This window comes from Saccopteryx bilineata, chromosome 2 (assembly GCF_036850765.1).
Source record: "Saccopteryx bilineata isolate mSacBil1 chromosome 2, mSacBil1_pri_phased_curated, whole genome shotgun sequence".
Lineage (NCBI taxonomy): Eukaryota > Metazoa > Chordata > Mammalia > Chiroptera > Emballonuridae > Saccopteryx > Saccopteryx bilineata.
Window position 1 is genome coordinate 40,515,086 of NC_089491.1, and position 26,599 is coordinate 40,541,684.

Consider the following 26,599-nt stretch of genomic DNA (forward strand, 5'->3'; position numbering starts at 1 on the left):
AAGCTGTTGTTACAGATCCAAGAATTACACTTTGAGGGCTCCTACCTTAAGTACAGCAGACTACTCTCTGTCAATGTCTATGTAATTTGTGATAAATCTTTGGTTCTGGAGTCTGTGAAAGTCTTAAGTCTGCAATTCTTTTAGCCATGCATTGTGCCATGTGCCCTTGCTTCTCTGGCCAGGAACATGCTATAGACAAAGGGCTAGACTTAATAGAGTAGGCGTGGAAACAGGCCAGTTTTGCACAATAAATAGCAAATAATCCAATTAGAATAAATCCATCCAGTTTTGAACACAGGACACACAAAAGCAGGTCAGGTAGAAGCAGAGGCTAAAAGAAACTAATTCTGATGAATAACAGTAGTCAAGACCCCAGACTTGCTTCTTTTTACCTCCACCAGTATGAAACACATCCCACCACCATAAGGCCTATGTGTCTGCTGGGATACTTCTGTGCTTCCCCACTTCCTGGTGTGAGCCTAATATAAACTTGCATCTTCCTATGCTAACAAAAGCAAGTCTCTGGTCCATGTTTCCTGGAATATCCTCCCACCCTGTTTTTTAATTTTTATTTTATTTTAAGTATTTATTGATTTTAGAGAGAGGGGGAGAGAGAGAGAGAGAGAGAGAGAGAGAGAGAGAGAGAGAGAGAGAGAAAGGCCCGGGAAAAGCGGGAAGCATCAGCATGTAGTTAGGTTTATGTGCCTTGACTGGGCAAGCTTGGCAATTTAAACCTGTGACCTCAGCATTCCAGGTCCACACTTATCTACTGTGCCACCACCAGGTCAGGCCCACCCTCTGTTTTGATTGCTCTCATATCTCCATCATAACACAGAGTTTCTGCTTTGCTATGGAAGGAAAGAGTAATACATCTCGATGAAGAAATGTGACTTCCTAAAGATCAGTTTCTGAGTTTGAGAAAAATTATGAACCGTGCCTTCACCCATGAGATAGTACTTTTTTCATCTGCTAAAATACCTTCGAATAATTGCAATCTGTGACTCTTAGGGAACAGCTTGGGATCGCTATAAAAATCTGTAAACATATCTCATCCTAGCATCCTGCTTCTCTCTTCCCTGATTGCCCCTCAGTTAAGTTAGTGGACAGCATTAAGGAAAAAAATCTTGCCCTGGCCGGATAGCTCGGTTGATTAAAGCTTCCTCCCCAAGCACAGAGGTCGCCGGTTCAACCCCGGTCAGAATACATACAGGAGCAGATTGATGTTCTCTGTCTCTCTCCCTTCCTCTCTCTCTCTTAAAAAAAAAAAAAAAAAAAAAAAAAAAAAATCTTAGCGGGTTTCCCAGTCTCTAGCCCCTTTAGCCCTTTCTGCCACCCCACCATCCCCAAAATGAGGAAGCAGATTGTAGTTTTAAAAGGGGACGGGAAAACGCTGACAAGCAGGTATTGTCTACAGCAGAAAACATGGCTTTGTGAGTTTCTCCTTTAGAAGGGAGTGTCAAGAGGCTACACGGCTTTCTAGAAACGGCCACAGAGGGGCTAGTTGCCGGAAGTCTCTCCCAACTTAGAGACCGAGCGGCGGTGACAGGGGAACGGCTCACGGCTCTCGGGTAGAGATGTTGAGATAAACTCCCAGGAACCACACTTGGACCTCGCCCCACCGAAGGACCAGTTGGGACGGGCGCTAACGATCCAGGCATTGGGCGAGACTAGAAGCCAGTGTTCCGAGAGGCACTGATGACGTGTCGGGTTGCTTGCCAGGTTATTTGGCTACGTCATTCCATAGCGCCGGAAGTGGCTCGGCATGGAGGAGTAAAGTGAACTTGTGCGGCTCCGTTGTTTTTTGGTAAGGCAGTTTGGGCCAGCCTTCTGTGCTGGCGGTGCCGAAAGCCCTGGGACGGGCGTTAGGCCGGTTTCACTTCTGCCTCTGAGTGATGTGCCTTGAATAACGCTCTTACGGCTTCTTTCCCGTTGCTCCATCCTCGGGCTCCAGGGCCCCCGGCTACCCACTTCCCTCCCGCTCCCTTGGGCCGTGTTTGGCGGCGCTCAGGTGGGTATCTTCTTACCCACGCGTTCGTTCACCTGTGACCCCAACACCAGTACCTAGCTTAGTCGCAACACAAGCAGAGGAGAGATTAGAGAGTGGGCGCCGCCTAACCCATGGAGGGGGCTCAGCTGGTCAGGAATGACATAGTCTCCTTCAGAAACGCTCCCTTAAAGGAACTTGAGGTCCTTTCCCAGCGTCCTCAACAGGCCTCATAGGAAGGCAGGAAGAAGGAATCCTGCCCTCCTGCAGACCAATGATAGCGTTCAACAAAGCAGGGAAAACATTTCCATTTGGAATTAATGTTACCCGGGTTTGGAGCCTTTTATGAATTTGACTTGTATTGGGGATCGGTAGGACACTTGGGGCAGGGTATTTCATATTGGGGAGACAATACAGATTTGTGCCTTTTCACTTTGCATAGTCTAAGGTTGTATGGTCTTTAGCTCCTGCTTTCATCTTACCTTTACTGTTAACAAAAGTGATAATAGTTTTGAATGTTTACTGCTTGCCAGACACTGATCTCATTTAGCCCTTGTAGTGTAGAGCAGTTGTTATTGTTTTATAGCCAAAGAAGTGAAGGCTTAGGTTAAATATCCATAATTGGCCTCAGGTCACACAGTGACTAGGTGGTGGAGTCACTATTTGAACTTGAGCAGTTAGACTTCAGAGTCTTGAATGTTATCTGCTATTCTACATATATTGATTTTGTTCAACTGTTAATTGAGTTTCTGTAAACCTCACTTGAGTGTTGTTATCTACTGTTTTGTGGAGAAAAATTGAAGTTGTCAGATATGCTTGTTTCAGATTTTTGCTTCTGCTTTCCCTTTCACAAAGTTGTCTAGATTTTCAGCTGTCTTTATCTTTCCTTAAGTCTCAGGATGAATTATGTCCTCCGATCAAAGAAAATCCCTTAATCTATGTTGCTGACCTTTCTTAACTCTCACTTATGAGACCTAGTTTTTTTTTTCCTGCCCCTGTCCCAGTCATGTTTTAACAAGGTCAGGTTTCTCAGATCTCTGGCCATTCCTCACCCCAACTCGCACCCTGCCATGCAGAAAGGAAGAAAAAGTTCTTGGTGATCATCTTCCTTTAGCTGTTATCCAGTAATTATTTCCCCCTTGTTACCCAAACTTTTAAAGAGTATTCCAAATTCTGTCTCCATTTTCTCACCTCTTGTTCCCTTTTGCAGCCTAGCTTTCAGACCTTAAATTTTACTCTAAGGTTAGCAGTGATTGATTCTCAAACCAGACAGACGTTTTAAAATCATTATTGGATCCCTTTGCTGCTTTTGAAACTTAATACCTTTCACTCCCTTCTTTTTTGCTTTCTAGGATAATATACTCAGCTGATTTATTCAGTGAACATTTTTGTGAACATTTATTGTAATATTGAGGTAAGACAAAGTGCCTCTTTTTTTATTTTTTTTATATAAATAAATTTTTATTTTAATGGGGTGACATCAATAAATCAGGGTACATACATTCAAAGAAAACATTTCCAGGTTATCTTGTCATTTAGTTATGTTGCATACCCATCACTCAAAGAGAGATCGTCCTCTGCCACCCTCCTTCCAGTTCTCTCTGTACCCCTCCCCCTCTCCCTCCTTCCCTCCCCCCACCCCCCATAGCCACCACACTCCTGTTCATGCCTCTCAGTCTCGCTTTTATGTCCCACTAATGTATGGAATCCTGCAGTTCCTGTTTTTTTCTGATTCGCTTATTTCACTCCGCACACTGCTACCAAGACTCCACCATTCCGCTATAAGTGATCCAATGTCACCATTTCTCCTAGCTGAATAATATACCATGGTGTATATGTGCCCCATCTTCTTCATCTAGTCCTCTATTTTTTTTTACAGTGATTAAAAGCCTTTAAGCAAACTCTTGGCCAATACAGCAAGAATCCATAAATGAGTAGTGTCCTTAACATGTTCCCCAAGTCCAAGTTGGCCCCCTCACCATGCCAAATCCCTGAAAAATGCAACCCAACCACAGTTCAGTCTGTTAGGAGCTGTCACAGGGAGCAGGAGTCCAGGAAAGTTCCCCACAGGAAAAGTCCGTATGGCACTGGAATTGTTGTCACCATTCTATACTTTGCAGCTCATGTCCAAGTCCCAATGACCGCTGCTTCTAGCTGGTAATGATTCAGGTAGACTGGAAAAAGCCATTTGCAGCATGCGTGGATATGGAGCTTCTGTTCTCCTCTGCCTGGAGAGTTGAGACCAGGTTGCTTTTCCCTGGAGCTCTGTGACTGTGGCCTGGTAAAGAGAACCTTGGGATACACTAAGCTGGGTGGCAAAGGTAAATTCATAATACAAGTTGGCAAAAGGAGGAAAGAGAGCTCTAAATTAAGAGTAGGTCCCAGCCTGAAATATGAGTGGGGCATTGAGGTAGGAGGAATAAAGGAAACACTATATATTAAGCAAAGCAGCAGAAAATAGGACTATCAACACCCACAACAGAGATCTTTGAGGGAAGAATAAAGAACCTGACTATTCAGGCAAAACATAGTTAAGTGGCCCTTGTGCAAATGAGATCAGTTTACCTGCTTCTTGGAAGAAATACCCTAGGCTCGTCCACAGTGTCGTAGATGGGGTCGACGGCCCTGGGCACCTTCAGCTTTCAGTGGCAAACCCCAGCATTCTGGGCAAGGTTAGGTCATAGGTGGCTGGAGCAGGGCTGGAAGAGACTGAACCCTCCCTTAGAGGAGCGAGGGGGAAGCCCACCTTCCAGTGTCCCTGTTTCCTCACAGCAGAGGTGTGTAAGCCTGGCAGGCTTTAGCTCAATGACCTTCCTTTCCACTATTGAAGCAGGACCCAGATGGCATCCTATGAGACCCCTTTGGGGTGCTGGAGCCTTTAAGGGTGTATCCTAAAAGCTGGTAGTTCCCCCTGATCTCTATTGGGCTTTTTCTGCCTCTAGGTATTTTTTTTTTTTTTAATCTTTTTTTTTTTTAAATTTATTTATTTATTCATTTTTAGAGAGGAGAGAGACAGAGAGGGAGAGAGAGGAGAGAGAGAGAGAGAGAAGGGGCGAGGAGCTGGAAGCATCAACTCCCACATGCGCCCCGACCAGGCAAGCCCAGAGTTTTGAACCGGCGACCTCAGCATTTCCAGGTCAATGCTCCATTCACTGCGCCACCACAGGTCAGGCGCCTCTAGGTATCTTAAAAGCCATTCTCAGAAGATCTCGCTGAGGGGTTTGAGGATCCCCATCCGCCTATATAAATCTTTTCCATATATCTGGAGCTATTTGGAAAAAAGACAGAACAGTGTTATTAGCTAGATCTAATAAAGAAGGTAGATTTGGTGTCTCCTGTTCATCAGCTTTCAAAAGAAATGTAAATTTTTTTTTTTTTTTAAGTAAAAAGCATGATATGGTAGACCCGTCGGAGTCATTGGCCTGGTGTGCAGAATTCCCGGGTTCGATTCCCAGCCAGAGCACACAGGAGAAGCGCCCATCTACCTCTCCACCCCTCCCCCTCTCCCCCCTCCCGGTCCCTCTCCTCCCGCCCACAGCCAAGGCTCCACCGGAGCAAATCCACCCTGGGCACTAAGGATGGCCCCATGGCCTCCGCCCTAGTTGCTAGAATGACTCCGGTTGTAACAGAGCAACATCCCAGATGGGCAGAGCATCCCCCCCGGTAGGCATGCCAGGTGGATCCCAGTCAGGCGCATGCAGGAGTCTGTCTGCTTGCCTCCCCATCCCCATCCTCAGAAATATACAAAAAATAAATAAATAAAAGAAAAAATACAAAAAAAAAAAATACAAAAAAAAAAAAAAGGGGGGGGGGGCATTCCCTTGTGCTAAAGCACCAGGAAGCATGGAGTGAGCTTGAGTATGTCCTATGAAACATGGAGCTCTATGTTTACATATAAGTCTTTGAAGAAGGAGGAACTGCTGAAATAGTTTGTCAGCATTTGTCCCTAAGACAGCAGTCTTTATAGTGGGAACACCATACGTAAATATTTGCTGTCTGTCTATAGATTAAGGGGGGAATATGGCCAATGCTGAAAAGCCATGATCTTTGTGCCCCTCCCCTCCCCCAACCCCCTCCCTCTCCTCCCCCCACCCTGTAACCCCAACACTGTTGTTCATGTCTCTGAGTCTCATCTTTATGTCCCACCTATGTGTGGAAACATATAGTTCTTAGTTTTTTCTGATTTACTTCTTTCACTCAGTATAATGTTATCAAGGCCCATCCATGTTGTTGTAAAAGATCCTATGTCATCATTTCTTATGGCTGAGTAGTATTCCATAGTATATATATACCAAAGCTTTTTAATCCACTCATCCTCTGATGGACACTTGGGCTGTTTCCAAATCTTTGCTATTGTGAACAGTGCTGCCATAAACATGGGGGTGCATTTCTTCTTTTCAAACAGTGCTATGGTGTTCTTGGGGTATATTCCTAACAGTGGTATAGCTGGGTCAAAAGGCAGTTCGATTTTTAATTTCTTGAGGTATCTCCATACTGTTTTCCACAGTGGCTGCACCAGTCTGCATTCCCACCAGCAGTGCAGGAGGGTTCCCTTTTCTCCACATCCTCGCCAGCACTTATTCTGTGTTGTTTTATTGATGAGCGCCATTCTGACTGGTGTGAGGTGATATCTCATTGTGGTTTTAATTTGCATTTCTCTAATCATTAATGATGTTGAACATTTTTTCATATGCCTATTGGTCATCTGTGTGTCCTCTTTGGAGAAATGTCTATTCATTTCTTTTGCCCATTTTTGGATTGGATTGTTTGTCTTCCTGGTATTAAGTTTTACAAGTTCTTTATAAATTTTGGTTATTAACCCCTTATCAGACGCTATGTCAAATATATTCTCCCATTGTGTAGTTTGTCTTTTTATTCTGTTCTTATTGTCTTTAGCTGTGCAGAAGCTTTTTAGTTTGATAAAGTCCCATTTGTTTATCCTGTCTTTTATTTCACTTGCCTGTGGAGACAAATCAGCAAATATATTGCTGCGAGAGATGTCAGAGAGCTTACTACCTATGTTTTCTTCTAAAATGCTTATGGATTCATGGCTTACATTCAAGTCTTTTATCCATTTTGAGTTTATTTTTGTGAGTGGTGTAAGTTGGTGGTCTAGTTTCATTTTTTTGCAGGTAGCTGTCCAGTTTTCCCAACACCATTTGTTGAAGAGGCTGTCTTTACTCCATTGTATTGTCTTACCTCCTTTGTCAAATATCAGTTGTCCATAGAGCTGTGGGTTTATTTCTGAGTTCTCTGTTCTGTTCCATTGATCTATGTGCCTGTTCTTATGCCAGTACCATGCTGTTTTGAGTACAATGGCCTTATAATATAACTTGATATCTGGAAATGTGATACCTCCCGCTTTTTTCTTCCTTTTCAGGATTGCTGAGGCTATTCGTGTTCTTTTTTGGTTCCATATAAATTTTTGGAATATGTGTTCTATGTCTTTGAAGTAAGTCATTGGTATTTTCATTGGTATTGCATTGAATTTATAAATTGCTTTGGGTAATATAGACATTTTAATGATGTTTATTCTTCCTAACCATGAGCACGGTATATGCCTCCACTTATTCGTATCTTCCCTGATTTCTTTTATCAATGTTTTATAATTTTCTGAGTACAAGTCTTTAATCTCCTTGGTTAGATTTATTCCTAGGTACTTTATTTTTTTGGTTGCAATGGTAAAGGGGATTGATTCCCTGATTTCTCTTTCTGACAGGTCATTATTAGTGTATAAAAATGCCTCTGATTTCTGAGTATTGATTTTATATCCTGCCACCTTGCCAAATTCTTTTATCAGGTCTAGTAGTTTTTTGACTGAAACTTTAGGGTTTTCTATATACAATATCATGTCATCTGCAAATAATGATAGTTTTACTTCTTCTTTTCCAATTTGGATGCCTTTTATTTCTTTTTCTTGTCTGATTGCTGTGGCGAGGACTTCCAGAACTATGTTGAATAAGAGTGGTGAAAGGGGGCAACCCTGCCTTGTTCCTGATCTCAAGGGGATAGCTTTTAATTTTTGCCCATTGAGTATTATGTTGGCTGTGGGTTTGTCATAGATGGCCTTTATCATGTTGAGGTATGTTCCCTGTATTCCCACTTTGCTGAGAGTTTTGATCATGAATGGGTGCTGGACTTTATCAAATGCTTTTTCTGCATCTATTGAAATTATCATGTGGTTTTTCTCCTTTCTTTTGTTTATGTGATGAATCACATTGATTGATTTGCGAATATTGTACCAGCCTTGCCTCCCAAGAATAAATCCTACTTGATCATGGTGTATGATTTTTTCCATATATTGCTGGATCCAGTTTGCTAATATTTTATTGAGGATTTTTGCATCTAAGTTCATCAGGGATATTGGCCTATAATTTTCTTTTTTTGTGTTGTCTTTGCCTGGTTTTGGAATCAGAATTATGCTCGCCTCATAAAAGGAGTTTGGAAGTCTTCCTTCCTCTTGAATTTTTTGAAATAGCTTGAGAAGGATAGGAGTTAGTTCTTCTTTGAATATTTGGTAGAATTCACTTGTGAAGCCATCAGGCCCAGGACTTTTCTTTTTTGGGAGTTTTTTGATAGCTGTTTCAATCTCATTTGTTGTAATTGGTCTGTTTAGGTTTCTGATTCTTCCAGATTGATTTTTGGAAGATTATATGATTCAAGGAATTTGTCCATTTCATCTAGGTTGTCTAGTTTTTTGGCGTACAGTTCTTCATAGTATTTTCTTACAATATTTTGTATTTCTGTTGTGTCAGTTGTTATTTCTCCACTCTCGTTTCTAATTTTATTTATTTGAGTCCTCTCTCTTTTTTTCTTGGTGAGTCTTGTTAAAGGTTCATCGATCTTGTTTACCTTTTCAAAGAACCAGCTCCTGGTTTCATTGATCCTCTGTATTGTTTCTTTAGCCTCTATGTCACTTATTTCTGCTCTGATCTTTATTATTTCCTTCCTTCTACTAGCTCTGGGCTTTACTTGCTGTTCTTTTTCTAGTTCTTTTAGATGCAGGGTTAAGTTGTTAATTTGAGCTTTTTCTAGCTTCTTGAGGTATGCCTGTAATGCTATAAACTTCCCTCTCAGGACTGCTTTTGCTGTGTCCCATAAATTTTGAGTTGATGTATGCTCATTATCGTTTGTTTCTAGGAATTTTTTAATTTCTTCTTTGATCTCAATGTTAACCCATTCATTGTTTAATAACGTGCTATTTAGTTTCCAAGTGTTTGAATGTTTTTCAATTTTTCTATTGTGGTTGATTTCTAGTTTAATGCCATTGTGATCAGAGAAAGTGTTCGATATGATTTCAATCTTCTTAAATTTGTTGAGCCCGCTTTTGTGCCCTAACATGTGGTCTATTCTAGAGAATGTCCCATGAGCGCTTGAAAAGAATGTATATTCTGCTCTTTTAGGGTGAAAGGTTCTGAAGATATCTATTAAATCGAGTTCATCTAATATGTCCTTTAAGTCTGCTGTTTCTTTGTTAATTTTCTTTCTTGAGGACCTATCTAATGATGTTAATGGGGTATTGAAATCTCCTACTATTATAGTATTGCTGTTGATCTCGCCCTTTAAGTCTATCAAAGTCTGCTTTATATATTTAGGTGCTCCTATATTAGGTGCGTAGATATTTATAATGGTTATATCTTCCCTTTGTATTGCTCCCTTTATCATTATGTAGTGACCTTCTTTATCTCTAACTATGATCTTTGTTCTAAAGTCCATTTTGTCTGATATAAGTATTGCTACCCCAGCTTTTTTTTCATTTCCATTTGCGTGAAATATTTTTTTCCATCCTTTTATCTTCAGTCTGTGTGCATCTTTTGATTTAAGGTGTGTCTCTTGTAGACAGCATATGTATGGGTCCTGTTTTCTTATCCACGCAGCTACCCTATGTCTCTTGATCGGATCATTTAATCCATTAACATTTAAGGTTATTACTGATATGTAATTGTTTATTGCCATTTTTTTTCTTTAAAACTGTTTTTCTCTTTTGCTATATTCTTTTTTTCCTTTGATCTGTTTACAACAGGCCCCTTAGCATTTCTTGCAGCCTTGGTTTGGTTGTAGTGAAATCCTTTAGTTTTTTTTGTCTGTAAAGCTTTTTATTTCTCCTTCAATTTTAAATGATAGCCTTGCTGGATAAAGTAGTCTTGGTTGTAGGTTCTTGTTCTGCATTACTTTGAATATTTCTTGCCATTCCCTTCTGGCCTCAAGTGTTTCTGTTGAGAAGTCAGAAGTCATCCTTATGGGGGCTCCTTTGTAGGTGATTGTCTTTTTTTCTCTAGCAGCTTTTAGTATTTTCTCTTTATCATTTAGCTTTGGTAATTTAATTATGATGTGTCTTGGTGTTGGTTTCTTTGGATTTCTCCTTAATGGAGTTCTCTGTGCTTCCTGAACATGTGAAATATTTTCCTGCCTTAATTGGGGGAAGTTTTCCGCTATAATATGTTTGAACAAAGTCTCTATCCCTTGTTCTTTCTCTTCTTCTTCAGGAACCCCTATGATGCGGATGTTATTTCTCTTCATGTTGTCACAGAGCTCTCTTAGAGTTTCCTCAGACTTTTTGAGTCTCTTTTCTTTTTTCTGCTCTGCTTCCATGCCTTTATTTATTGTGTCCTCTAACTCACTGATTCGATTCTCTGCTTCATCCATCCTGCTTTTAATTCCTTCCATTGTATTCTTTATTTCAGATATTGTATTTGTCATTTCTGTCTGATTCTTTTTTATTATTTCAATGTCCTTTTTTATATTTGTTATCTCTTTATTTAGGTTTTCGTAATGGCCATCTATGGTGGTTCTAATATCTTTGAGCATCCTAACAATCGTTATTTTAAACTCTGCATCTGGTAATTTGGTTATATCTGATTCACTTAGGTCCTTTTCTGGGGATTTCTCTTGGTTTATTTGTGTTGTATTTCTCTGCCTCCGCATTTTCTCTTCACGAGAGTGGCTGTGATCACGTGCTCGGGTGCACAAGGGTTGGTGGCCTTGGCCTTTGCCCCGCCCCCGTGTGTGATGTTATGCTCGGTCCTGAGGGCACTGGCGAGCACCTTTGCTCAGCTGCGGGTCTCCGCCTGTTTCCGAGCTTTCGCCCTGCCTTTGCAGGATGATCCCACTCAAGAACAGCTGCTAGCCTTGGCTCTACCACCAGGAAAGGCTGCGTGCCCAAGCTCAGCTTCGTAGCGGAACTCCGCCTCTTCTGGGCTTTTGGCTCCACCCCCGCGGGAGGAGCCTGCTACCAAGTCAGACCGCAAGCCTGGGTTGCACAGGCGGGGCAGGGATGTGCTCCTCTGCCCTTGCTCCGGGGCTGGTTTCTACCCTTTCTGGGTTTCCCGCCCTTCTCCCGGAGGCTGGATTACAGGCTGCCGGCAGCTGAGCTTGGCCGCTTTTGCATGTCCCCTTCTCCCTAGCCGGGCAAGATTGAGCTCACACCTGAGCCCACTGGTGGCCAGCCGGCTTCCGCCCCTGCCAGCAGAACCGCGCTTTTGTCTCCCGCTGCCGCCCGCTCTCCGGTGTGCCCTCAGCCGTGTGGGTGGGGGCGTTGCAGCTCGGACCCTAAGACTCACTACTGTAGACCCGAAAGCTCCCTCCTTCTATGCGACTCTGCTCTGAATGCCGCGGGGGAGCTTGTTTGGCTGCTCTCCTGCTTCCCTTTGCTGGTATTGCTGTTTCCGGGGGAAATATTCACTTCAGCTTTGGGGAGTGACTCGTCCCAGGGGTTAGAGTGGCTATCTCCCAAAAATGTTTCTCCCTATGCCTCCTAGATTGCAATCTCTTCCTGTTACTGTGGTTCTCTTCCCTCTCCCTCCGTCTCCAGGAGCCCCGGGTGAGTGTGAGAGAGATGTTCTGCGTGGTCCCTTTAAGAAGGATCCTGGGTCTGAGAAATTAGACTCTCTCACAAACAGTATCCTGACTTGTTTCCAGCTAAATACTGTCCTTATGCTTCTTCTGGGCTCTGGGGCTGCAGGCTGGGGCTTTGTTCCTGGGGCTCAGGGCCCTTTCCCCTCCGCTAAACTCACTTCCCGCCACGCGAGTCTCTCCCGGCTGCCGTTCGCTCCGAGAAGCTGGGCAGCCCTCTCCGCGTTTCCGCTTTTCCTACCAGTCTCTGGGTGGCTTCTTCAGCGTTCCTGGGTTGAAGAGTCCTTTTAGTTTAGTCCAAAGTTGGTTTTTCCAGTTGATAGTTCATAAAATTAGTTTGTAATCCACATTGGTTCTGGGAGGTAGATGCTGGTACGTTCGCCTACTCCAGCGCCATCTTGTCTCCTCCAAAGTGCCTCTTTTTGTGTGTGTGACAGAGACAGCGAGACAAAGAGAGGAACAGATAGGGACAGACAGACAGAAAGGGAGATAGATGAGAAGCATCAATTCTTCGCAGCACCTTAGTTGTTCATTGACTGCTTTCTCATATGTGCCTTGACTGGGGGGCTCCAGCCAAGTGAGTGACCCTTGTTCAAGCCAGTGACCTTGGTCATCAAGCCAGCGACCTATGGGCTCAAGCCAGGACCATGGGGTCAAGTCTATGATCCCATACTCAAGCCAGTGACCCCATACTCAAGCTGGCCACCTCAGGGTTTCAAACCTGGGTCTTCCGTGTCCCAGTTTGACGCTCCACTGTGCCACCACCTGGTCAGGCCAAAGTGCCTTTCATTTTTACAGAGACAGAGAGAGAGAGAGAGGGATAGACAGGGACAGACAGACAGGAACAGAGAGATGAGAAGCATCAATCATTAGTTTTTCGTTGCGACACCTTAGTTGTTCATTGATTGCTTTCTCATATATGCCTTGACCGTGGGCCTTCAGCAGACCGAGTAACCCCTTGCTTGAGCCAGTGACCTTGGGTCCAAGCTGATGAGCTTTTGCTTAAACCAGATGAGCCCATGCTCAAGCTGGCGACCTCAGGGTCTCGAACCTGGGTCCTTGACATCCCAGTCCGATGCTCTATCCACTGCGCCACTGCCTGGTCAGGTCCAAAGTGCTTTTTTTAAAAGGAGCTTTATTCTAGGTGTTTCTCTGTGTTCCTCTCTCAATAGTCATTTCTCCTGTGGATAGTCTTTTTCCTCCTCTTCTAAAATGTTGGGTGTTTCCAATGCTTGTGACTTTGGCCCACTGTTCTTTTTATTCTGTATACACTGCTTGAGTGAGCATGCCAACTGGCTTGGTTTTAACTTCGTACTCCCTACATCACGGGTCAGGAACCTATAGCTCGTGAGCCAGATGTGGCTCTTTTTTATTTTTATTTATATTTATTTATTCATTTTAGAGGAGGGGGGGAGGAGGAGCAGGAAGCTTCAACTCCCATATGTGCCTTGACCAGGCAAGCCCAGGGTTTTGAACCGGTGACCTCAGCATTCCAGGTTGACGCTTTATCCACTGCACCACCACAGGTCAGGCTAGATGTGGCTCTTTTGATGGCTGCATCTGGCTCACAGACAAATCTTTAATAAAAAAATAATAACGTTAAAAATATAAAACATTCTCATGTATTACAATCCATTCATTTCCTACTGCTCATGTTCATGGTTGCAGGTGGCTGGAGCCAATCACAGCTGTCCTCCAGGACAACACCAAATTTTTATTGGATAATGTGTAATGTACACGGGTCATTGTATGACTCTCATGGAATTATACAATACATTTTAAAATACATGGTGTTCATGGCTCTCTCAGCCAAAAAGTTTCCCGACCTCTGCCCTACATGCTCTCAAATAGAAGTTGTCATTTTAGACCTCTTTTCTGAGTTTCACCCTCATCTCTGACTACCCTGCTGGACAGCTCTGCCTGCAAGTCCCCCAGGCAGTTCAAATTCAGAGCCCCCAAAACTGAACTCATCTGCCTTAAACTTACTCCATCACATCCATCACTAAATTCTGATGACTTTAACCCCTAAATGTTTCTCAATTCTGTATTCTCTACTTTGTACCTACTATCGCTGTACTTTAGGCTTGATCATTTCTCACCTGAAATATAATGGGCTTCTACTGGTTTCCCACCCCTAGTTCTGTTCCCCACATGTCTATTCTCCACATTACCTACCTCCTTCCCCAAATGATCTTTGAAAATAAATCTGTCAAAGTCCTGCTTAATCTTTTTTAAAGAGCTCTCTCTTCTTTCATCTGATCTTTTTTCTCATTCTTTCAGCAAATATTTATTGTTTACTGAGTTGTAAAATCCATTGGAACTTCTAAAATTTGAGCTTCTCAGCAGTCAGCCAGGACTTTGCTTCATTTAGAGCTCTTGCGTCTCCAGCTTCTTTTCTGCCTCCTACTTTTGGTTGCAGTAACACTGAACTACTTCTTATACACAGTGCTGTTTCTTTGTGCGCTTTCCCTTCCTGTTTCCTTTGACTGGACTCTTCTCTCTGATTTCTTTCTCCATTTTCAGCCCCTTATGTAATTAGGCTGCTCCCTTTCATTGAATTAACCTGGTTCATATCAGTACAGGATTTATTTTAGGCCCATGTCCTATAGGAAACTTTTCTTGACAACTCCTTTTTCCAACTCTGGGTACTCCACCTTTGTGCTCCCATAATGCCTTTTTGACAGCAGTTATGATGTATTAAACTTGCATCATTCAATGCAAGTGAAATGTATTATATCTTTTTTCCTAGCACTAGAATTGCATAAGGAACATAGTGAACATATGGTGTAGTGATTAAGAACTTGTTCTTTGGAATTAATTCAAATCCTAGCTCTGGCACACATTGGCTGTATGATTTGAGCACATTACTTATCTAAGCCTTAAATTTTCTCTTTCTTAGAATGAAAGTTGTAAAGATTAAATGAGATGATATAAGTAAGACATTTAGCAAGTGCCTAGTACATAGTATGCACTTGATCAAGTTGTGCTGAACACCAGGGTATATGGAAATGTAAGACTATGCCTAAGCCAGAGCACTTCTTCCAAACCCAGAGAGCCTTCTTCGGAGTTTCCTGAATGGATGGGCAGTGGTCCATCTGGGTACAAGGAGATTTTATTTTCATCTGGAAAGTAGAATTGCATTCACATTTAATTTTTAGAGAATTGTGAAGGTAAATCGACCACACCCAGTAACAAGATGTAGAGAAAACAACTCAGTGAAGGCCTCTGGGAAGAGGTCAGACTTGAAAGTTGTAAAGGATTTAGGTTTTTAGGAGGGAGGAAAGGGTATAACCAATACCAGGAGGTCATACTAAGAATTACTTATTTGGGAGACATGACTTAGTACATTGTATATGAGGGATGTGTGTTTGTGCAAGGATGCTCTTATGTGACTCTGAGGGAAGGGAGGAGAGAGAGGATGAGTAAGTGGGACTAGTTCTATGAAAAGAAGTGGGAGGAGAAATAAGTAACCTCTGGGGTTAGAATATGAATGAAGGTCTTAACTTAAGGCCTGAGGAATTCGGGATTGATCAGGGCTGGGCAAGTTTCCAGATCTGTGCTGGACATTATGGTAGCCATCAGCCACATTTAGCTAGCTATTTAACTTTAAATGAGTTAAAAAAAATTAAGATACTCATTTTCTCTGTTGTACTAGCTACATTTCAGATGCTTGATTTTCACATGGTGAAAATTATTAGAGGAGGTTTGGAACACTTCCACCATTGCAGAAAATTCTACTGGGCAGTGCTGTTCCAGGTTAGTAGATTGCTGGCCCTGTGAGGTTTATCAGATCACTTGGGTTCCTAAAGAAATAATCAGAATTTCCTTCTGACCAATCTCCACAACTCTGGAATGGAAAGTATGGAGCCAAAAAACAGAATTAGGATTTATTCACATTGATGGGAGGATGGGATTGCCCAAAGAGAAAAGCAAAGCACCCTGCATAAGTGGGGTGCCAGAGAAGGGGAAAGAGAAAGAAAGGAAGAGATAGGGTTATCATCTGGCCATTTGCCTGCAAATATTTATTGTATTCTTGCTGCACACTAATACTGTATTAAGTGCTGAGAAGTATTGGTAAGCAAAAATGGACTTGACTTCTGCTGTCATTGAGCTTGCAGTTTTACTGGATGGACTATATTGAAGATTCAGGAACGCCCATCCTTAAGCACTACCCATATTCTAAAATGCTCAGTCTTAGAAGTTGGAACTAGTTGCTGAAACAGGTCAAGATATTACTTAAGGATAGTCGTGTAAGTATTGTGCAGTCAGCTTTAGCTTCTCAAGGAGTAGTAACTTGGAACGTTGTAACTTCAGAACTTTGGGGAAATGAAGCATGTGAATATGTGTTTTTGTAGGGCAAGAGGAATAGTTCCCATTATCCTGCAACAACCAGCCATGCTCTCAGCTGTCCACTGGATTCCTTCCTGTCCCTGCTGTCAAACTGCTCTCTCCAGGCGTCTTTTATTACTACAAGGAGTAGTCAGTCGTCACATGACTTATTTCCCAATGTGTAATGAAAACTACTTCTTAGTGCATCACCTGCTCATTCATCATTTACCAGCAAGATCAAACAGATGCCTCTCTGAACACATAGCAGTTAAAGTGGGACCCACCTGTAGCACTGTCATCAGATTTAGATTTTAGGTTTACGGCTGACTCTTCATGCTTTGACATTAGCATCTTTACAGAGACCTGCTGAACTGCCTTTTGGACCTCACTCTGGCCCACGTTATGTTAACAGCCTCCTGACTAGTTTTGGACTCTAGATTTCTCCACTACAGCCTGCCTACACACAACTGTTGTTTCCCCTTACAGTGTAACTCAGCACCTGGCAATTGCCTCCTATTGATTATCAGATTTCAACTTTTCAGCTTAGTGTTCTTTCAACACCTCTGTCCTTTTTTGTTACTCTTTGGGGCAGCTCCTCTGGGTTGACCAACTAAGGTCTGCTTTCCACCCCTCACCAGTGGCTTGTCATTGCTGAAATCTGTGCTGTCACTTTTGATTTTAAAAAAATATTTTTATTCATTTTTAGAGAGGTGGGGGTGGGGGGGGGAGAGAGAGAGAGAGAGAAGGGAAGGAGAAGCAAGAAGCATCAACTTCCACATGTGCCTTGACCAGGCAAGCCCAGAGTTTTTTAACTGGTGACCTCAGCTTTCCAAGTTGACGCTCTATTTGTCGCATCACCACAGGTCAGGCTGTCACTTTTGCTTTTTAAAATGGAATGTCCCCTCCCACTCCTTTTCTTTCTCATCAGTCCCATTGACTTCTGGCCTTTTCAACTGGGAGGTTTCAGAAGCCTTTCCTGCCTGAGTAATGCTGTATTTAGTTACTTCCTTCTTATAATGCTTATCACTATATATATGCTTTTATTTATATATATAAGCATTTATAAATATATATATAGACAGAGACAGGAGGAACATTGATCTGTTCCTGTATGTGTCCTGACCAGGGATCAAACTGGCAACCTTTATGCTTCGAGACAGTGCTCTAATCAACTAAGCTATCTGGCCAGGGCTTATCACATTATATTTTAATAATCGGCATTGTACTCCAGGCCATAGGAGGATAGTGACAATGTTTAATCCTTCTTTGATCCTCAGCATGTAGCCTAATGTCCATCACAAAGTATATCAATACACATAACAAATATTTGATTGCTTGGCATAGTTCAGGCACAGAGGTGAATACTTTACCCACATTATCTTATTTACTCCTCACACCAGCCTTATCAGCCCTATCATTACCACATATTATAGGTGAGGAGATTGAGACTAGGGAAGTGAAGAAATGTGCTTCAAGATGAACAGCTGGTAAATGGCATGTGTGGTGTGCTGGGATGTGGCCCCAGAGGACTTGAGCTAGTTCTTCTAGCCATTGCTTCTGTTTTGTCTCTCAGAGTAATGATGCGGGTGTGCTGGTTGGTGAGACAGGACAACCGTCACCAGCGAATCAAACTTCCACATCTGGAAGCAGTCATGGTTGGGCGCAGCCCGGAGACCAAGATCACTGACAAAAGATGTTCTCGACAGCAAGGTAACTGGTTAAAAGAATGTGGAGAGCATCATGTTTGGGTCCTTAGGGTAGTGATAACCCATTTTCTGGATGCTAATGATGGAAAACCTTTTGTCTGCCATAAATGAAACTCAGGAACTGAGCTCTTTTAGCCAATACCAGGACCCCATTCACTCCTGATTTCCACTCTCTGAAAGTGATTACTAGTCAGTGTTGGGAACAGGTGGGTCCTTCTTGAATCCTGCACCTTGCTTTGCCTAGGGAGAGTCTTTGTTGGCAGTGAGACAGTTGAATTCTGGGATCTCCAGACTGAATCCATATCTGAGAAGTGACGGGATGGTTCCATCCTTTATATATTGCCTCATACAGAGGGTGGTATCTTTCTAAGACTATAGTTCTAGCTCTTGAAATGTCATCCTTGGGATTTAATAAAAAGAAAATCCTTAGGAAAAAGCCTTACTATGTACCTCACTTTCTGCCTCTAAAAAGTCTTACTCTGTACCTCACTTTCTGCCTCTAAACTTCTGGACATGCTCACTGCTACCCAGGCTTCCCACCTGCACTGTGTTCCCATGGCCGGGTTTCCTAAAATAGTCTGCAGTACTGATTATTGGTTTTGCCACATGAGTTCATCTAAAGGGGGGTGAGGGTGGGGGAAGACATGCGTGACCTATGTAGGCCCAAGATATAGAAGCAGACACTGCTTCTCGCTCTGTTCTCCTTGTCACAGTAGCAACTTGTATGTCAGCCTGTCTTCCCTGGAGAGCAGCTAGGCTGTCTCTCTTCTCTGCTCTCTGTCTTTCCCTAGAAACTTTGTTCACTTACCTGAACAAGAATGGCTAATATGATACTACTTCCCACACATGCTCAGACTGTTCTGTCTAAATATTCCTCTTTCTAGAATATTCTCTGCATTTCTCCTACCCAAGGCCAGCTGAACTTCTATTTTCTAGGAATGTATCATTTGCCCCTTTCTCTGTTAGAGGCAACTGATAGTTTTATATAATAGTGGAAGCCTGATTTAATCCTGAGCCAGGAGCTTATGAGAGAAATGGGTTCCCTTCCCTGACTGCAGAGTCTGTGATCCCAGTGGGCCAAGGGCTCTGGAATAGGGAGACTTATGGGGATTAGTGAAGCTGCCTCACGGTAATATTATCAGTAACTAAGGGAATATGTACACTGTTGGACATTTTCTGGAAAGATTTGGAGCCCCAGCCATCTGCATAATGGACAGTTTTGCTCATCAGCCTTCGAGGAAACCCTCTCAAATCGCCTCTTAGAACAAGGTTTCGCTGTCCTGTAGGATAGGAAAGAGTGCCTGGTTCTTCATGGTGTTTGAGTTTAACTTTTTTCAATCTCTTTCAGTGCAGTTGAAAGCAGAATGTAACAAAGAATATGTCAAGGTAAAGCAGGTATGTCTGTTTGTAACTTGGATTTCCATTTCATACTTGATGATTTTCTTTCTTTTTTTTTTACAGTGACAGAGAGTCAGAGAGAGGGATAGATAGGGACAGACAGACAGGAACAGAGAGAGATGAGAAACATCAATCATTAGTTTTCCTTTGCGACACCTTAGTTTTTCATTGATTGCTTTCTCATATGTGCCTTGACCGTGGGCCTTCAGCAGACCGAGTAACCCCTTGCTCAAGCCAGTGACCTTGAGTCCAAGCTGGTGAGCTTTGCTCAAACCAGATGAGCCCGCGCTCAAGCTGGCGACCTCGGGGTCTCAAACCTGGGTCCTCGGCATTCCCAGTCCGACGCTCTATCCACTGCACCACTGCCCAGTCAGGCTTGATGATTTCCTTATGCGGTTGAGTGTCTGTGCCAGCCAGCAGCTCTTCTCTGTCATGTGTGGAAGTGATGGGTGGAGCAGAATAAGTGACCATTAAGCACGGTGCCTGGCACATAGCAAGTTGTTAACATAGCAGTGGCTATATCAGTAATGGTGTTATTGCTCTTTTTATAATTATTTTCTGATTATTTCATAGGTAGGAGTCAATCCCACCAGCATTGACTCAGTCATAATTGGGAAGGACCAAGAGGTGAAACTGCAGCCTGGCCAGGTTCTCCACATGGTGAATGAACTTTATCCATATATTGTAGAGTTTGAGGAAGAGGCAACGAGCCCTGGCCTGGAAACACACAGGAAGAGAAAGAGGTCAGGCAACAGTGATTCTGTAGAAAGGGATGCTGCCCAGGAAGCTGAGCCCAGTACGGGACTGGAACCAGGGAGTGACTCTAGCCAGCACTTTGTGCCCTCAAACAAGGGGGCAGATGCATCTACTAAAAAGGTGAGGGTAGTGTGCTTGAATAGATAATGTGGAGACTAAATGAGATGTAATGACTGCTTAATTGTTTTGTACACTGTAAAGTTCAGGCACATGCGAGGGGTCATTTATTAACTGGGGTAAGGGTTATTAACTATGATGAAAGAGTCACCTGTTTGTGTCATAGTCACTTGGGCGAATGTCCCTTTATGTACTTTTCTCTTGAATTCCTGAGGTAAGTCACTTGAAGGGAGGATGAAAATGGCAGTGTACTTAACATTGAACTATTAAAATGGGTCATTTATATACTAGAAGGTTAGCCTTGGAACACTTTTCACAGATCGTATGATTCCCATCCTGATGTCAGAGCGGAAGCCTAGTCAGGCTGAGATGGAGTGGGAGAGGACAGAGAAGATGCTCCCCACACTCTGGCATTTCCAGCTTCTGTCTAGACATGCAGCTCTGAAATACAGGAAGAAAATGGGGATGGCTTATGTTAAAAAGGCAAAAGATTGAGATAAAGATGATATAGTTTAATTTTTATTTATTTATAGTTTGTCGTACTGACATTTTATTTTTTTAGATTTAATTTACTGATTTTTAGAGAGAGGAGAGAGAGAGAGAGAGAAAGTGGGGGAAAAGTGGGAAGCATCAACTTACTTGTTTCCTGTATGTGCCTTGACTGGGCAAGCCCAGGGCTTGGAACCCAAGACCTCACCATTCCAGGTTGGCGCCCCATCCACTGAGCCACCACAGGTCAGGCTGAGGATATAATTTAATTCATAAAAATTAACCTTATTTCCAAGTTTGCTTAGACTTTGCTGACATATAGTGTTAGCTATTGCCAAATTTAACTGTTAGTATTTGTGGATTTACATTGCCCTTTTTTGTTTAAGGAATCATTGGGCCATTGGAGTCAAGGCTTGAAGATCTCTATGCAGGACCCCAAAATGCAGGTCAGAATAAAATTTTGGCATTGAAATATATTTCATGTTTTAAATGACTGTTCCACAGAGGTCACGGCATAACTACAAATAAAACCAAAGGAGATCAGTCCTACTGAATGAGACTTGTTTAGCTTAGTTGGGCTATTTTGTGAGAACAAGTAACTTTTCTTATTGTCAGTAAGTGATTACCTGGAATTCTTTGGAGAGTAGCTAAGTTCTTCAAGTGCATATCTGCTCTACCTTTTTCCTTTTAAACTTCGGGATACTGTTAAGGAAAATTAAGTTAACTTTACTGTGATTCCTTTCAAGGAAGTGTCAGGTAATGTATTGTGACTGTAGTTAGTAGGCTGCTCTGGGATTAATAGCCAGGCATCACCCGGGAGGGAGTCTTTGAGGTCTTAAATTATATCCTGGGGTGACAAGGAGCCATATCTGATAGGGCTTCTTGGAACACACGTGCATAAGTCACGTGGTCTGCTGTGGTAGAATGGAGAAGGGAGCATTTGACTTGATGCTTGCAGGAATTTTACGTCAGAGCCTCAGGAACTGTTTGTACTGTTTACCTTCTCTGTGTTCTGTGTAGTGTGGTGATTAAAATGCAGACTAGAGTAAATTAGATCTGGGTTGCTATCCTAGATTTCCTACTTAGTAACTGTGACTTTGCACAAGACACTCAGCTTATGTGAGTCTCTGTGCTTTTATCTGTCAAAATTGGTATACTAAAACCTTTTGTAGAAGATCGTGGGGGGATTAACTGAATTAACGAATGTGACAGCAACCGGCACACAGAAGATGCATGGAAGATGTCTGTTTCCTTCCCTTGTGCCCGTCTACTAGGTTTACAAAGATGAGCAGGTGGTGGTGATTAAGGACAAATACCCCAAGGCACGTCACCACTGGCTGGTCTTACCATGGGCCTCCATTTCCAGTCTGAAGGCTGTGACCAGAGATCACCTTGAGCTCCTCAAACACATGCATGCTGTGGGGGAAGAGGTGATTGCAGATGTTGCTGCGTCCAGCAAAGTCCGATTCCGATTGGGCTACCACGCAATTCCTAGCATGAGGTAAGCTTGTGGGTAGTGCTGGTGCATCCTGATTATTTCTTGGTGGACAGATGGATTCACCCTGGGTCTGCTGAGTGTGCTGAGGCCCAGGGGAGTAGGGTGGGATGTTTCCAAGGCAGGCAGGCTGAAACTTACTGACTTGCCTATAAGCCTGAGCTCCTACTTTGCTTGTAATTTGACCACATTCCTTTTTGTTGTTGTTCCTCTCAAAGTATAAATCTCTGAGGACTTAACCTACGAACTGGACGAAGCAGCTTTATTCCTCTCCAATGAAGAATTATGGACAGTGACTTTTCAGAAGCCTCTATAACCCTAAGTGATTAAGGACCGTTGCTCTGAAGGAGACAGATACCACTGACTTCTGTCATGACAGCTTAGTACATCTAAGATTTAAAATAAAATGAGAAAAAAAATGCAGAGCCTGTTTTCTTTTGGCTCATACCCAGAAGGATTTAGAAAGGAATGATTGATTCTTTTCAAAGAATGCAAGCAAGGCAGCTCTCCACAGTGCTTTATAGCTAAGCAATATGATAAGCAGACTAATTGGATTTCAGAGTTTTTATCTTGGGCTTTCTTTTTGTGTGTGATAAAATACACATAATATAGGGAGATGAGAGATGGGGATTGTGGATGCGCGGATTGCCTGCTCACCACTGTGAAGGGGCATTTTGCTGTTTGCTTGCCTGAGAGGCGGTTTCCCCGCCTGTGTGCTTGTCTGACGTTGTGAGACTTTATTAAATGGAATGGGCCAATCTTTTCCAGCTCTGCAGTTTTTTTACCATCTGCCCGAATCTAATGGTGGACCTGCCTGGCCTTGGCCACTGGCATTACAAATTTTAATTAAGTGAATTTAAATATTAAAAGTAAGCTGTTGTAACATTAGAATTTGGTTGTCTTTCTCTCTGTTACAAAACAAAGTTTTCTTGGACTACTTGTCTGTTCCTCATAAGATACTGTAACAAGTTTTCTGCCTAGAAAATAAAGATTCTGTGTTCTATCAAAATAATTTTCTGTGTTTTATGTTGCCTTAGTTAGGTCTTTGATCACTAAAGAAAGCTGAATCTTGATAACAAACACTAACCTGCATTTGGGATGCCCTGACATTCATCAAAAGGCAGCAGCAACAGAGGCTATAAAGATTGTGGCACCTGTGAGTGAAATTCATCCTGCTTTTGCAAAAATGACCCCCTCTTTGCCAGACTTGCTGTCCTGATGCAACAGTCTGCTCCTGAATTGGGGACATTAAAATGGGTAAACAATGGCTGTCAATGAAATGAATAGTCAGGTTATGGCAAACCCAAGATTGCCGCTTGGTTCTTACAGGCTCACTGGCCAACCCCATTTCTCAGTATTTGCATTCCGTCATCCACCCTAGTGCATTTAAGCTGGATTTCATTCAGCTGCCACTCAGACTGGGTTATAAAAAATAATAATAAGTAAATACACATAACATAAAATATACCATTTTAACCATTTTCAAGTGTACAGTTCAATGACATTAAGCATATTTACATTATGCAACCATCACCACTATTTCTAGAACTTTTTTTTATCTTATAACACTACTTTCCTCCTAACTCCAGCCCCTCAAAACCACCATTCTACTTTTTGTCTCTGAATTTGACTACTGCTGTAGATATGGCATATAATTAGAATTATGTGGTATCTGTCTTTTTGTGATTGGCTTATTTCACTTAAGATAATTCTTCAAGGTTCATACGTGTTGTACCATGTATCAGAATATCTTTTGGTTATTTTTCCTAAGCACCTGATATTGTTCACATTTTATTTAGGGGAGTATTATGACTTCGATTACTGGCTATTTTAACCTAGTGAAATTTTGTGCCACTTTTTTCCACATCAATAATAAAATTGCTTTTAAATTGAGGCATAACGTACATAGAGTAAAATGCATAATAAAATTTATAGTTTGATCAGTTTTAACAGATGTAAATACCATGTAACTCACTCTAATCAGGAGTCAGAACATTTCTATCATTTCATCTCAGCTCCTGTGCTTTCCAGTTAATCCTCTCCCAGCATTAAGATTTCTTTCAGCATAGATTGGTTTTGTCTGTTTTTGTATAAGAGGAATCGTGTGCTCTTTTTCATTCTGGATTTCTTTGGTCAGCATAATGATGTTGAGATTCATGCATACTGTTGTGTATGTCATGGGCATACTTTATTGTTTTGCTCATGGATAAATACCTAGAGTTGGAATTGCTACATTATAAAGTGAATGTATATTATACCTCATTAAAAAATATACTTTTTATTGTTAAAACCTTCTTAAAAAATTTAGGGCAGAAAGTCATCCTATGACTAACAGAGCCCTTGACTACATAATTCTTTCCACATAGTAACCAAGGTGCCTTTCTTGTATCTATGATAAATGCTGTTGTGCTAAGGAGAACACCTGTGCTAAGGAGAACACCCTGTGCTGAAAGCAAGAGGGTGGCAGGTGTGGGTGGAAAACAAAAAGCAGTGGATAAAGTTGCCACTTACATAATTCTTTTATGATCACTCCTTATGATACAATTTTGAATAAAAGTTATAGAAAGGAAAAGGTAACATAATTTTTCTATTGTAAAATTATTTTCAATTTAGAAAATATAAAAAGGAAAGTGTGAAGCAGAAAAAAAAATCCCCCATCACATTACCACTAATTAAACTTGAGACCTCATTTGAGTTTCACCTACTTTTCTTATTCATGTAATCTTTTTCTGCTCCAGGATCTAACCAAGGATCCTGCATTGCATTTATGTATTGTCTCTCCTTAGTCTAATCTGTAACAGTTTCTCTTCCTTTCCTAGTTTTCATGACCTTGACACTTTTTTTAATCAATTTACTTTATTTTATTTTATTTATTCATTTTTAGAGAGGAGAGAGAGAGGGAGAGAGAGAGGAGAGAAAGAGACAGAGAGAGAGAAAGGGGGAGGAGCTGGAAGCATCAACTCCCATATGTGCCTTGACCAGGCAAGCCCAGGGTTTTGAACCGGCGACTTCAGCATTTCCAGGTCGACGCTTTATCCACTGCGCCACCACAGGTCAGGCATGACCTTGACACTTTTGATGTATACTGGCTAGTTATGTTACAGAATGTTTGATGTTTTTTTTCCTGATTAAATTGAGGCTATGCTTTTTTCTTTCTTTTGCCAAAATGCCACAGAAGTGATGTGTCCATCTTAGTGCATTATATCAAAGAGTACAGGATTTGAGGTGATTTATTAATCATGATGTTAACCTTCATCACTTTGTTATGGTGCTGTCTGCCAGGTTTCTCTACTCAAAGTTACTATTTTTTCCTTTGTAATTGATGAATATCTTGAATATTTGAGACTACTATCCTGTTTCTCCTCAAACTTTTGCCCAGTAATTTTGGCATCTCTATTGGTGGATCTTACCCACAATGGTTTTTGCTATGGTATTTACTCAATGGTGATTTTATGTTTCCCTCATTCCTTCTAATTTATTAATTAGCATTCTTCTATGTGGAAGAACTCCCCCTGCCCCCTGATGATATATTTATTCAAGTATTTATCAGTATGAACTCACAGGTATTTATTTTATTTTTTAGGTTGTAATTCAGCCTATTGTTATTTATTTTGTTGATCCAACATTCCAGCTTTGGTCATTGGAAACTCCTTTAGGTCAGCTCCTGTAGCCCTTTGACATGCTCCCAACATTTTTTGAGCACTTCCTTATTTTTTGGAATAAGATATTCCATGCTCATCATATATTTTTTCTGTTCTAGCCCTGGAATGAACCACTTCTGCCAAGAGCCCTAGTTCCTTTTTTTTTTTTTTTTCTGATTTTTAAAAAAATTTATTTATTTATTTATTTATTACGGAGACAGAGAGTGAGTCAGAGAGAGGGATAGACAGGGACAGACAGACAGGAAGGGAGAGAGATGAGAAGCATCAATCATCAGTTCTTCATTGCGCGTTGCATCACCTTAGTTGTTCATTGATTGCTTTCTCATATGTGCCTTGACCGCGGGCCTTCAGCAGACTGAGTAACCCCTTGCTGGAGTCAGCGACCTTGGGTTCAAGCTGGTGGGCTTTTGCTCAAATCAGATGAGCCTGTGCTCAAGCAGGAGACCTCGGGGTCTCAAACCTGGGTCCTCTGCATCCCAGTCCGATGCTCTAGCCACTGCGCCCCCGCCTGGTCAGGCGAGCCCTAGTTCCTTTTATTGGTGAATAATATTTATAAACTAAGACTTGGGCTCTAGTTTTCTGTAATGTTTATTCTAGGGTGTCTTTACTCCTAGATCCTCTGAGCAGATAGAGCTAGGAAATAAATATTATACATGAATCCTAACCCACACTGATAACAAACATCTCTCTATTTAATTACTTGTATGTGTATATAGAAAACTGAATTCATACTGATACCTCTGATTCCAGTCCAACTCCACAAAGTTTGTTCTTCCCCTTTCTTTTATTTTAACTTCTTTTTCCAACAGTG

The 26,599-nt window shown here is 41.9% G+C and overlaps 1 protein-coding gene across 7 annotated transcripts in view; it reads left to right on the top strand.

Annotated features, from left to right (window-relative positions):
* The first annotated feature begins 1,662 nt into the window (after nt 1–1,662).
* The window catches only part of APTX (aprataxin), a 29,263-nt gene continuing 4,326 nt past the window's right edge, over nt 1,663–26,599 (top strand). The window contains exons 1-7 of one of the 7 annotated variants that reach the window (XM_066256932.1): nt 1,762–1,804; nt 15,492–15,592; nt 17,739–17,875; nt 19,220–19,266; nt 19,843–20,145; nt 21,018–21,077; nt 21,906–22,132. In XM_066256932.1, coding sequence (XP_066113029.1) covers nt 17,743–17,875; nt 19,220–19,266; nt 19,843–20,145; nt 21,018–21,077; nt 21,906–22,132 — 770 coding nt within the window. In that variant the 5' untranslated portion in view covers nt 1,762–1,804; nt 15,492–15,592; nt 17,739–17,742. The other 6 variants (XM_066256935.1, XM_066256937.1, XM_066256931.1 and 3 more) reach the window with 6 other exon arrangements.